The sequence below is a fragment of the Gymnodraco acuticeps genome, unplaced genomic scaffold (assembly GCF_902827175.1).
Source record: "Gymnodraco acuticeps unplaced genomic scaffold, fGymAcu1.1, whole genome shotgun sequence".
Classification (NCBI taxonomy): Eukaryota; Metazoa; Chordata; class Actinopteri; order Perciformes; family Bathydraconidae; genus Gymnodraco; species Gymnodraco acuticeps.
In genome coordinates, this window is record NW_022989985.1 from 1,103,464 (window position 1) to 1,116,750 (window position 13,287).

At 41.4% G+C, this 13,287-nt stretch overlaps 1 protein-coding gene across 1 annotated transcript in view; it reads right to left on the reverse strand.

The window, feature by feature from the left end:
• LOC117543851 (probable E3 ubiquitin-protein ligase HECTD4) overlaps positions 1–13,004 on the reverse strand; it is a 47,624-nt gene extending 34,620 nt beyond the window's left edge. The window contains 13 exon segments of the mRNA XM_034212432.1: positions 424–566; positions 676–911; positions 996–1,136; positions 1,232–1,345; positions 1,716–1,877; positions 1,978–2,170; positions 2,268–2,438; positions 2,779–2,917; positions 3,565–3,673; positions 4,522–4,649; positions 4,737–4,826; positions 6,412–6,947; positions 12,352–13,004. Coding sequence (XP_034068323.1) covers positions 424–566; positions 676–911; positions 996–1,136; positions 1,232–1,345; positions 1,716–1,877; positions 1,978–2,170; positions 2,268–2,438; positions 2,779–2,917; positions 3,565–3,673; positions 4,522–4,649; positions 4,737–4,826; positions 6,412–6,947; positions 12,352–12,498 — 2,309 coding nt within the window. The 5' untranslated portion in view covers positions 12,499–13,004.
• Between the last annotated feature and the right edge of the window lie 283 nt (positions 13,005–13,287).

Here is a 13,287-nt window from a genome sequence, read left to right on the forward strand (position 1 = left end):
TATTCGAGGGGTGATCAATAACATTTCCGTATTTATTTATTCCTCCAAGTTATGTGTTTGTGTGCACTGAGGAGTCTCAAACAGGCGTTTGTTAAATCATTTTAAGATTGGCTTTAATCCATTTGTGAAAATTAATTCTTCATATATGATAAATGAGGTAACATTTTATTTATGGTATTATTTCCACATATTTCTCTCCATTCTTCCTTCTGCCAATGGTGTCGCAGTTTCTCGTCTCTCGCATTTTTGTGCTTAGTGCGTACGCATGAGTTAGAGTTTGCGTGGAGGACCTCACATTTCCCGTCAAGTTTCCGTTTTTTATAAATCACAAACAGTGCGTAGAAACTGGCGTACGCCATCTTTTGTGCGTACGCACCGTTTATAAATGAGGCCCCTGGACTTAATGTTGAATTTCAGACTTACCTGATGGCGAGGCACACCTCTCGTTGAATCTCTGCTCCGATCTGATCCACTGGAGCCATCAGTAGCTGCCACAGGAGAAGGCCTGAGCGACGCACACTCTCCCTATTCTGCTCTGACTGAGGATTGAAAAACCTAAACACCACCTGCACAGGCCAGAGAGAAAAACACTACTCAACCACAGGAATTTCTGAATCTGAGGAAATAGCCGAGTCACTTTCTGCAAAACTGTCCCCAGCTGCACCTCGAACTGACCTGGAACACCACCAGGATGCAGCGGATGATACAGGTGTCTCCGTTGACCATGGCTTTCTCCATAATGTCACAGATGCTGCTGAAGTGACGGGCCTCGATGGGGTGTTGTTTGCCCAGCAGGGCCCCCAGGGGCAGGCTGTTGCTGCTGGCTGCCAGCAGGTTGAGCTGATGTATACACATTGCGCCCACATGATGAAGCAGCTGGTTGATCACCTCGCCGGTGGCCACCGTCTCGTCTGTAAATGAATACATATCTCAGAAGTCTAGAAAGTCTGATAATAAAAAGAGCATCTTTGGGTTTCAGGGATATATGTTTCTACCTTTGGGTTCTTTGATGATGTGGCTGACACCGAGCCTGTGACACACATGATGGAAGGCTTGGTTCCCCGGATTGCACCACTGATCTATGTAATCACTTGAGCACGTCCAGATCAGGTTGTTCAGTGCATCGTAACATGCTCCTATGAAGCCAAAGAAGAGAGTTATATGTCACTTAATTTGGCACCTCTGCTATTTCAACATATTAGAGTCTTAAGGTGACAAAAGTGTTGCTCACCTAGCCCCGCCACCTGTGCTCCCCTGCCGAGAGAGCTGCCAGGAGCATCGATGAGGTCTGCGCGGCTGCTAAACTGTCCATCAGCCAGGTTAAAAACCAGACTGGAGGCTAATACTGTGCAAAAAAAGTTAAGATTAGTGAATTAACTCATTTTTTACAATTGTTCAACCTTTAGTTAAAAGCATTGGGTTTCTACAACATTTCTTTTTAACTTTTCATCGATTATAAAATGATGCATTTTTTCAACAGGGCTTATTAATGTTTATGTATAACATTGTCTGTGATCAAATGTAATGTAACAAAACTATAATCAATCTTAACCTAAGACTTTAGCTGTAATCAGAACATGTTTTGTCATCCAGATGCTAAACATGATCCTTTGTAATGTATTTTCAGCATCAAAACTAAAACACTGCATAAATGTCGGAATTTATGACAAAAAACTAAACTCAATGAGGATTTACAAATGACTGCATGCTCTTACTTTTCAGAGAGGACAGGCTGCTGGTTCCTCCAAATAGGGAGCGAGTGGCTGAGCTCCCAGATACACCCGGGGGTGAGACCAGCATCACTAGGTAGGTTCCACACACATATATAGGGGTCTTTCTCAGGGTCTTGAGAGGGAGCCCACAGCTGGTGTTGACAGCTGTAAAAGAGGTAATCAGAAATTGTTACCAGAAAATATTCAGTAAACATAATATCCAACATGGATTGATGTTGATTTTGAAGTTCTGCTGTTGAGTTACCTGACTGCTCCTCTTTGACCGTGTTGGTGATTGCAGAGCCTGTGAGAGCAGCCAATGTGGCAGAATGGGAGGCCCGGAAGCGTGACATTCGACTCAGGAGAAGCTCATTCAAGCACTTTGAAGACTCGCCTTCCTTGCGAGTTAAAATAACTCTCTCCTGCAAGATGTCTGCAACACACAACCCTGTCTGTGTCTGCACCAAGGACAGGAAGGGAGAGAAAACATCAGACAGGGAACACAGACATACACGCAATGGAAGTACCGTGCATGGCAGGGCAAACAGTACTCACAGACAGGAGAAAGACATCCATGAAGACAGAGTGGCCTTTCTGTGTCTTCTCATTAAGACTGGCTGGGGACCAGACCCAGTACAGGTAGGTTCCATCTGAGCAGAGGTGCAGCGTGGTCATGCTGCTGCCAACAGGGAAGTGGTGGGCTGGCATGGGCACAATCTGGCACACCTGAAAATAGCACAGTGAATGTACACCTTGGTTACACCTACGTTTGCCATATCAACTAAGAGCTGGCATGGACATAGCTTATAAAATACCCTGTTTTTGTACCCAATTAACAATTGTTCATCATCACCTCTTGTATTTGCATTTTGGCTGCCCCATTGTGAGCCTTTATCCTTTGTTTCCATAATCAAATTATTTACATTTTTATAAATTGCATTAAAATGATTAATAAGTATTTGTCTCACTCGTGTTGATAAAAAAGAATTGCTTCAAGACGTACAATTACAGGTCTAGTGAATGATATAACTTCAAAATTCAAATAGTGGACTATAGTATAAAGTACCTGGAGGGTGAAGGGGTCAATGACCTGGCACAGCTGATGAGGCTTGGCATCGAAGGACGATGGGCGGTGGAGGAGGCGACCGCTGCTGAACACCAGCCAGCCAGGCTCAAGCTCTTCATTTCGACAGTACACAAAACCCCTGTACAAACACAAACACAGTGCACCTGTTAACATGCTCTGTATTGTGTGATTATTGAATATTTCAAGGTGGACCTTTTGGTCGCAAACCCAGTTTAGGGGTCACTCTTTGGATTGAAAGAAACTAAATGCACCTGTTCCCACAGAATTAAGCATCGTGAGTAGCCTTTTCAGTGCTGACAATGTCAAAAGTTCACAGTTGTTTCCCTTGCTATAAGTTGTAAAAAATGCTCTAGTTAATTATATGGTTTATACACGTATGGTTATAAGTGTACAGTTACCTAACTCCTAAACCCGGCACATGTAGCTTTTCTGCAAGTAACTCTGGGATCCTTGAACTCAAAACTAACTGTAGAAGGGAGTTGTCCTTTGCTTTAATAACATTATGTGCTAGCACAGCATGTAATTAGGATGCAGAGCACAAAATGTCCTTTTGTTCCTTTTAAAAAATCAACCAAATCAATCCAAGACAGTTCGACAGGATGTGACTGTGTACTGCAGATACAAAAAACATACAGGAAATAACCCTGTGCCTTGGGATGGGTAAGTGACAAGGGGTATTTTTAGGGTTTCACCCTGTTCTTCCGTCTTTCTCTCTTTCTCATGCTGCTGAAAAAGAAAGTGAGGCGAGGAGGGGAGTCACATTACCTCAGTGTCCCATGTAAACCAGAGCCAAGCTTGCTGAGTCCTCTCCCAGAGGAGTTGGTGGTGTACAGATAGAGCCCGTCGGTGGCTAGACAGCGCCCCAGGTCAGTGTCTGCAGGACACAGGGACAAAAAAATATAAGAGAACATACAGACAGATGACAGATAATCATGATGAAAAAGAGGAGGGGGTATCAACTTGGAGTGGAAGAAGTGGAAAGTGGGAGCAGAGGATAAGGGTGCTAAACAAGGAAGTGATGGCATCTGTTATTTTTCAATTTTGATTCATTCAGGTATCCAGGACAATTGATCTCGAGTTTGGTTACATTAAAATGTAAATATGCAAACATCCTCTATGGATATATGGCTCATCAGCGTCTGACACTCTACAAGGTCAGCTGATGGATTGTTTTACCCTGAACTTTACTCTCCACTCCATTGCTTTACCCCCTCACAGTCACATCTTTATTTGTCTTTCAAGATTATTTTGGGGCTTTTTAAATATTATATTTGTTATGTTCTTATATTATGGTAAAGCTGAAATAAAGCAGGAAACTGAGAGAGAGAGAGAGAGAGAGAGAGAGAGAGAGAGAGAGAGAGAGAGACAGAAAGAGAAAGAGAAAGAGAAAGAGAAAGAGAAAGAGAAAGAGAGAGAGAGAGAGAGAGAGAGAGAGAGAGAGAGAGAGAGAGAGAGAGAGAGACAACATGCAGTAATGAGCCTCTGTCGGATGCAATAAAATATGGCAAAAATAAGCCTTAACAACTAAACACACTCTCCTCACTCCTACACTTGCATTACAGACAAAAGCATTACAAATATTCTAAAGATTTTAAAAAAGGGGAAGGGAGGTTATGAAGGAAACGAGACATACAAGATGTAATTAATCACAACCGCATACTGCATCTATTATAGCCTGTTATTTATGGTTATAGTTTAACAAATGACAGGAAGGGTTTCTACCTTTACTCTCTACTCCTCCTGCAGAATTATCAGGTGTGGGCAGCATGTCCTCAAAACCCCAGGACACGCTATGTTTGCCCCCCAGGAGGCAGGACGGAGAGCCGGGACCTCCCTCCAGGAGCAAAAGTCTGAAGCAGGAGAGATTACAATGTGGTTACACAATGGAAAAAGGATCTAATCATTCTTTTTTAAATGAACCAAAAATATGCTCTCACCTGTACAGGACATCTGACACAGGAAGCTGGCCCAGATCGGTTTGTTTCTGCAGGAGGTGAACTGTGTGGATGAAGGTCTTCAGAGATCCCCTGGAGAAGAATTTGGCAAATTAATCAGACGATGAAACACAAGTGAAAGCTCATTGTTAAGAATTTCTGGAACTATAAGTGGAATAATACACGGCTTGCATAATGGGAAAGATCTGATGTAATGTGCTGGAAATTTAAATGCTGTTTTTTGAATCGTTATAAAATATATTGTCAAAAAGAAATGCAGCAGAGAGATTATTATTATTACACTGCGACTCTCAGCAGGACGTAATGAGCAACCTACTTTGACGTGTGCAGTGTTCACTTACTGCTTTTCCTCTGAACTATTAACTGAACACATTCAAGTATTTCTATATTCAGAGAGAAAATATATGCAGGAAGAGGTCTACTGAAGTGCTATTCTGGCATTCTCTTTAGTAAAAGAACCGAGCATTGTAACTGCGCTTTGAAAAACTGGGCATAAAAAGGAAATGGAGGGCCAGATAACAACAAGGTGATATTGATTATAAGGTTTATAGTGTGTATTTTAACTGTCAAGAACATCCTATGCAATGTGTGGCAGCAAGGAAGCTAAAAATGAATTGATATATATATATATATATATAAAATGCAAATATGTCACAATGTTCATGGTAGAGCCATGTGCTTTGCCATGTTTGAATCACCGTCTATATGTTCCACAGATGACAGACATTAATGAGTCATATGTCTGGGTCTCCTTCCCTGCCTCACTATTTAAACATCTTGTCAACAGCTGATGTCAAAACACATGGCGGCAGTCTTTTAACCCTCTCACATTGTGAATTTACTAACCGACCCCATGAGAGGGAGCAACGCTGATAGCTCTTTAATTAGCTCCCACTGCCGGTGAAAGGCACCAGGGCTGGATGGTTCCCCGTAACAAAGGGCTCTCAGCCTCGACACAGGCTGGACAAAGAGGGGAGAGGGCTCTGGTTTTGACAAGTCAAGATCAGATGTCACCAGCAGAAGCCAGAGTTCAGGCACTGATGCCAAAAAACAACCGTACTGCTCCGTCACCTATAATCACCTTCTGTGGGCTAGGTGATAAAGGCAAAAGACAACAAACCACTTGTATTTCATTGACACGTTCTTTTGTTCTTGTTATAGTTGTTGTGTTTGTTAGGTTTTTTTTAAATGAGCAAAGAACAATACAATTATTTGTTATAAAAATAATTAGTGCCACCGCTTCATATAAGCATATGATATAACAAATAGTAAGTGGCCCTGTCTGTTCTGAGGGCCCAATGCCATTCTTTCATTCATTTCACAAACTGTAAAACATAAGGGCTGAAGCTACAGCAGCAGGCTAAAAGGTCACTTACTTGTGTTACCTGTTTCAGCTTTGGCAGCATGGAATATCTGACTTATTGATCTAGGTAATAATGAAACTCAGAAGTGTTTCCTTTAATATACTTTGTGTCCCTTTTGTTGTGCTTTTATTTCTGAATGAGTTCTTGTTGCTTATTGTATAAATATTTGTTTATATAATAATAGTTGTTTTTTTATGGGTTGACTACTGTGCAATTTATATTGTTAGTACACTGTCTATAAGAGTCATCAATGGGATCTCAAGAAAAATGAAGGGGAGAATGTATGGCCTCACCTAGCACATGCAAGTGCCACGAGTGCAGCAGCAGCGTTCTCCCTCTGTCGGTGTGTGTGGAGGATCTGCGGCTGGCCTGACTCCTGGGCACCGTCTTCCAGCCAGGAGCAGAGCAGCCCCTCCAGGCCGTTGAGGCAGTCGGCGGGCTCTTTGCTGAGACTGAGCGGCTGACAGTCCCTGAGGCAGGACAGCAGCACCTCTGCAGTGACGCCGCAGAGTGCCGGGTCGTTGCGAGTCTGCGACTGCAGAAGGGGGAAGACCAGCAGCAGACCGACGCGGGAGGTGAACGGCGCCTGCTCGGGTTGCTGGAGCAAACCTTGTCTTTTGAGCAAGGCCAAGGTCTCCTCATCGGCCCCGCCGGTCCCCTCTCGTTCCTGCTGCTCCTCCAGGGCTAGCTGCCGCTGCGCCCCCCACAGGCCACGCAGAGCGTTGAGACGGTACTCCAGCAGGCGTGCGTATGCATTGCTCTGGTTTCCACAGACAGCACGCAGTCGCTCAGCAAGCTCTACCGGGTTCTTTGTCTCAAATGTTAGAATCTGGAGGACAGGGCAAGATAGCAAAGGAGACAAAAAGGAAACATTTTACATTAACAGCAGTCCAAAATTGTTACCATTTCACAGAGTTCACCTTCTAGATAAGAATCAACTTTAGAAGTATTAAAAACAGACATATTTCACTGTGTGTTTCCTCAGAGGGAATTTAAACTCAGAAATATGAATTTAAATATAAAAGAAGAGCACGGCAGAGGATAATTTAAATAACTGACATGGATTTGAGTTTATGGTTGTGAAAAAAATGCTGACATTATTCGTGTAACACAACTTTTAAATCTGATTCTTACTTTTAGAGATATTAAACATTGTTCAGACCTTGCTAAAGAGGCCCTCTTCAGATTTTAGAGTGTGTGATGTCACAGCTAGAGTGGAGGACAGATTTCATTTTTTTTTAAACTGCCATAATTCCCAAACCCTACATTCCTGAGACATAATTTTTCATGACAAATGTAGGAAAACATCTCGTAGCTTGAAAGATAAAAAATAATTAAGCAAAAATAATTAAACAAAATGCCTTTTGAGGGCATGAAGTGACAAAGACTTTCAACATGTCTCCATTAAACCCCATTGTAAGTTCAGCCTCACCTTTCCCCACCACAACGGCCCGCTGACGACCGGCCGTTCTGTGATTCTCCAGAACACACAGATGGCTAGTCCGCCCCTCTATTCCACCGGGTCACCGCAGCGCTGCGGCGCAGACGGACCCGGTGGAATACAGGGTCTACCGCGTTTAGGAACCGTTAAGTAGAACCGAAATTGTGTATTTTGTATGGGTACCCGGTACCCGGCATTTTCTTATCGGTTCTCATCTGGAACCGAGTTTGGGTTCCCAACCCTACACATTATTAACCAGAAAGTACACAAAAAGTACACTTCAGATGCTCAAGTTCCTTGACATGCTTCACGCTTTGAAATTTCACCGATATCTGTTACGGTTCTTTAACAAAACGTTCACATGTAAGAGGTTTATCTCTCATTCAGAACAATGAAAATGCTCTCCTCTCACTGATCACCATGGAAACCTTTGATCTCTGGACACGTCGTTAGCTCAAATATAAACACCTGTGTCATGGGACACGATGATGTCATAACTCCAATTGACATAATTAGAGCAGCAGACTTCAGATAATGGTTAATGGTCCTGCCCTCAACAGCTCTACGTCAATTATGGGGTGTCATCATACGCCGTTTCCATGGAAACGCATCCCTCGCCATAAAAGACGATGTCGCTATACATTAACTCCTATAAAAATGTTCAAAAAGTGCTCAAACTTCACATGTGTGCTAACAGTCCAGCCGTGAAGACATCTACGGGACAGTTGAGATTTCTTCAAATGACGTTGCTATGGCAACACAATGCTCGCCATGAAACACGGTTTTCTCATAACTTCAGTGAAAATGCTCCAAACGGCCCAAAACTTCACAGGTTTGGTAACGATGCAGCCATCAACGCATCTAAGCGTATTATGGGATGTCATCAAATGCCGTTGGCATGGCGACAGATCATTCGCCATCAAGTTAGTTCAAAAGTTTGCAGTTCAAATATCCTGCTGCTTTTCTAAGCCTTTTTACTTTCTTTTCTTCTCTCATCATACATTCAAGCCCCCAGTGTTCATGTATCATTTCAATCTAAATTCTTCACTTTCTTCTTACACATTACATTTCAGCATAGCAGTTTAGCGTCAGCTTTTCAGCATAAAGCATTCGCACTAGCAATTTCTTCAGGAATTGCATTTTCTAGTTCTAATTGCAGTGCATTTAGCGTTATCAATAGTCAGTAGGCCTCCACTTAAAGATAATAACAAAAGTAAGGATGTTCTACCTTCAGAAGAGACAAAAACAACCAGTTTGTCCAGAAGAAGAAGACTATTATATTGTAGGCTAATATGCAGCCAACACTTTAATTTAAAGCTAAATTAATTATTTATAACTTGGCTATGAAATTCAGTGGAACACAACATTTCCACAATACAGCTATGAATCACCTCCACAGGATAAAAGCTTGTGTCTACACTTACTTGGACTACAAAGTAATGGTCAGAGATAGCAAGGCACATTTGGGAGAGCCTCTCACAAGTGAAACAATGTGCTTCATGTGCACTTAGGCAGCATTTCAGTTATTGATCACACTCTGTAGCCCACGAATCATGAACTAGAAGAAAATCCATTATACCATTTAGCAGGCCCAATTTCTATCGATTCAATTTCAGAAATGCTACTAATGTTACAGTAACACTCCTTAACTGGATGCTGGCCTTCTCCACCTTGCTCTGCAAAACAATGCTGCATGCCGATAAAAATAGTCAGCATCAAAACACCTACGATAGGAAGAAGGAAGAGATGTAGGGAATCAGAAGTTAACCTAGAACAAGTGGAGAGACCTATGTCTTGTTTTGAGCTGCCTACTACCTACCCGACAAAGGACGTTGACAACAACAAACATGGCTACTCTGTTCTTTAAAAGGTTTGCTTTATAAAATGTGAAGACATTTACTTTAGCTTTATATATGTGTAAGAGCTTTAATTCAAATGCAAACCTATTGAGTCTCAACCACGTACATGTACTGTTTCTGCTCGGTTTGTGTTGAATTTACTGAAGGATATTGGGGACATTATCTTTATTTGTTTTACGTTTTAGCCCCCAAATAAATATATAAGTTGAAAAACAAGAAACAAACAAAGGGTGAGGGGTTCAAACCTGCCCATTCACATTCATTAATTAACCAGTGGTTTGTCATCTGTTGGGGCTGCTGACATATGTACTTATATCAGAACAGCATGTGGTTAATGGCTGAATTGTAAAGTAGCCATCTGCAGCTGTTATGTTTCCAACACAATTTTTACTAAAGCTGATAACTTGCCGGTTATGTTACCAATACATCTTAAAATGTGAATTGGATTGAAGATGGACAAATAACAAACCGGTCATTTGTAGCTCCAGTTACAAACTTGGCTAATACTGTAGGTAAGGATAAAAGAGGTTACACTTTGGTGTAACCATCAGCGTAACTAACAGTTGAATGCACCACACTATATATTGTTAAAATTAACTCAAGCAGGTAATGTATTTGGATAAGCACAAAAAGCCTTCCACATATCTCAGCATATACACTTAAAAATAACACTTCCCAATCTAAAGTGTGGAACATGCCACTTGTCCCATCTTATGAGCTTGACTTTTGAGCTGAAGTGGTTTTTTATCGTAGCATATGTTAACAAAATAATGATATTATTGCAGAGACTGCATTTGTGCATCTAAAACAGGAATTCACATACATACCCTTTTTGTATGTAATAGATTCAAAATATTGGAATAGTAACAACATATTTCGCCCTTAAGTCACAAAGTAAAGTTAAATAAATGAACCAAAACTATATAATTCTACTTCGTAAAAATGTCTTAAAATATTAATGCTAAGATAAATGGCAGTTGCAGCAATGGCAAAACATAAAAGCAAAAGCTAACATAAGGCATCATTGATTTAAGTGGTTGACCATCACTGTTAGCCACATCATTATATACCACGACCAGGCATTAGACCCAAGCACATGGTCATGTGACCCGATTACTGCGGCAATGTACCCACACTGGTGGATACTACTAGATAAAGCTTTATGACATGGTAGGGCACCGGAATTTCAGGGATGTAACAATGTTAGCTCGAAGTTTCCATCAGCATCACTGTAAAGTCTCTGCTATGCAACAACATAGACCCATGCGTTCAGAGATGTTGCCTTCAAAATAAAAGCCTACAGTCTCGAATAATAAACATCTACTGCACTACATTTAACATTAACACTGGAATTAAACTACATTCTGCCAAGGCACACATATTTAAGACTTGATACATTTCAGAAAATAACAAAAGTGGGAGAAAAAAAATCAAGGCCACATAGAAAATAGTAGTGCTTTCTAGCGTCTGATCTGACATAACGTGGCTTATTTTTGTTTAGGGAACAAGAACATATTGCATCAGTCAATAATCATGTTATGGTCACTATAAAGTATGCCACACTTGAGTAATCATACAAGTTTGATCACCAGGAGAGATATGTTAACTTAAATCATTTAAGTGTGTGGGTCATCAGCTACATAGGCCTACATAACATGTTGTGACGGAAGAAAGTGGTCTGAACTCTCCCATTTGTTCAACTAAAGAGATGCTCACTGTCTGGTGCAATCTGAGAAGTTGCCTGCCTAAGTATACTGCTGCACTGGCACTACTAATGAAGTTTAAACTGTGCAACTTGACACCGGAGCAAATGCAGTGCATGCAGCAATGCATATGCAGTTATATGACAACAAAATGATATAGCAGATCAAATCAATATTAATAACTTGCATGTGCCATTAGAAGAAACTACATGAATGTATAGCAGTAGTGTAAAGTAACAAAGTACATTTACTCAATTTATTATGTCCTTTTGTTGTTTATGTTTTTATGTCTTCTTGTGGAACCTACTGCTGCAGGTCTCCCTTGAAAAAGAGATCATTGATCTCAATGGGATTTTACCTGGATAAATAAAGGTTTTGAATTGAATTGAATTGACTCAAGAAGTGTATTTAATTACAATGTTGAGGGACTTGTACTTTAGTTGAGTACTTCAGTTATTTGTATTTGCTACCTTGTACTTCTACCCCACTACAATTCAGAGGTAAAGTGTGTACTTTTATTCCACTACATGTATTTACTATCTTTAGTTACTTTGCAGAATTTGATTAAAAATGATGATGATGATGATGATGATAATGATGAACATAAGCAACACTGAAATAGGACTTTATGTATACCTAGAGTACAATTCACAAGCTACCCTGCAGCATACAGAGTAAATACAATTAGCTACACCTTTACCAGCTTTCATAACACTTAAATGCACCAGTAATTATAATCAAAACAAACTATTTATATTATTCTGATTGGCCAATATGCATAACAGGTACTTTCAGTATATTCTGATGCTAGTACTTTTGTACTTGAGTAACATTTTGATTGCAGGACTTTTACTTGTAACAGAGTATTCCTACACTCTTACTTAAGTAAAAGACTTACTGCACCTCTGATGTATAGTTTGTATCAACTACACATGTGGCTGCTTGTGTGATTAGGTTACAGGTCGGTGTGCAGTGCAGAGCTTCTATTTTGGAAGAGATGACAGGAAGTGATTTGACAACGGTCGCTTCCTTGACAGTGGGTCAATAACATGCAAGGCAGTACACTTGCTAACGTTAGCTCTACCGTTTCCACCGAGGGTGTGTTGCAGCTGACAGTTAAAACACATTAATACAATTTAAAAAAGACACCATTACCATAGCTATGAGTGTGTGTTTCTATCTATATAAACATTTGAGTGAGTGAGTGTGTGTCAGATGGCTTTAACCCACCTCTTGCTCGGTGTCCCCCTGTTCCGACACTCCAATTTCACTGGGCAGCTCGGCCAGATCTGTGACCCGAATGAGTCCGTCGTGGAGGAAAATGGTCTCCTCCTTCACCGAAAGCCACTGGGACGAGTCCACAACCCCGGAGCCCATCGCTCTCTCCTCCGACAGTGATGCCAAAGGGGTCGAACATTAAAAATTCAGTGACAGAATGACAGAAAACGCCCTAGTTAGCCTGCTAGCGAGCTACAATAACATAACTGTCGCTACTGACGATGGTGTTTGACGGGGCAGAGCGTTACGGTTTGGCTAGGCTAACGGAGCTAAGCCGAGCAGAAACAGGCAGTTAGAAGACTCTCCTCTTCGCATAACACGGGTGGTCGTGTCGAGCTAACGGCGGCTAATAGCTGATGCTAACTTACCGTACGCTTTCGTTATAACGTTACCGAGCAGGGTGGGCGTGACACCAATGCTAAATCGGTTATTGCGCCGCAACGTTAAAACGACAGTCTTTTACAGGTGGTATACTGCATTTGTAGCAAGCTCTTTCTTTCACAGATAAATGGTGAACGAAGTCAGCCCCGCTAGCGGCCCGGGCGCTGTATCAGTGGCTGGAGAAGATAATGAGAGTCTCCCAGCTGTCAGTGCGACGCCATGTTTCCAAGGCCAACTAGCTGCTCCCAGCATGCACCGCGGGCCAAAATAAAAGCTGTCAAAAATGTATGAGTTAATGTTGGTGTCTAACATCACAACCTAATACAGTAATAATTATACTACAGGGCAATTATCAATCAACCAAAGTGTATTTATATATCTCAGTTTCACACATTTTACATTTATTCCAGGCGACTTTACAGTTTATACAGAATGCAAATATGACACCCTCTGTCCTTAGCCCATCACATTGTAAAAGGAAAAAACCCCAAAGAAACCCCACAGTTA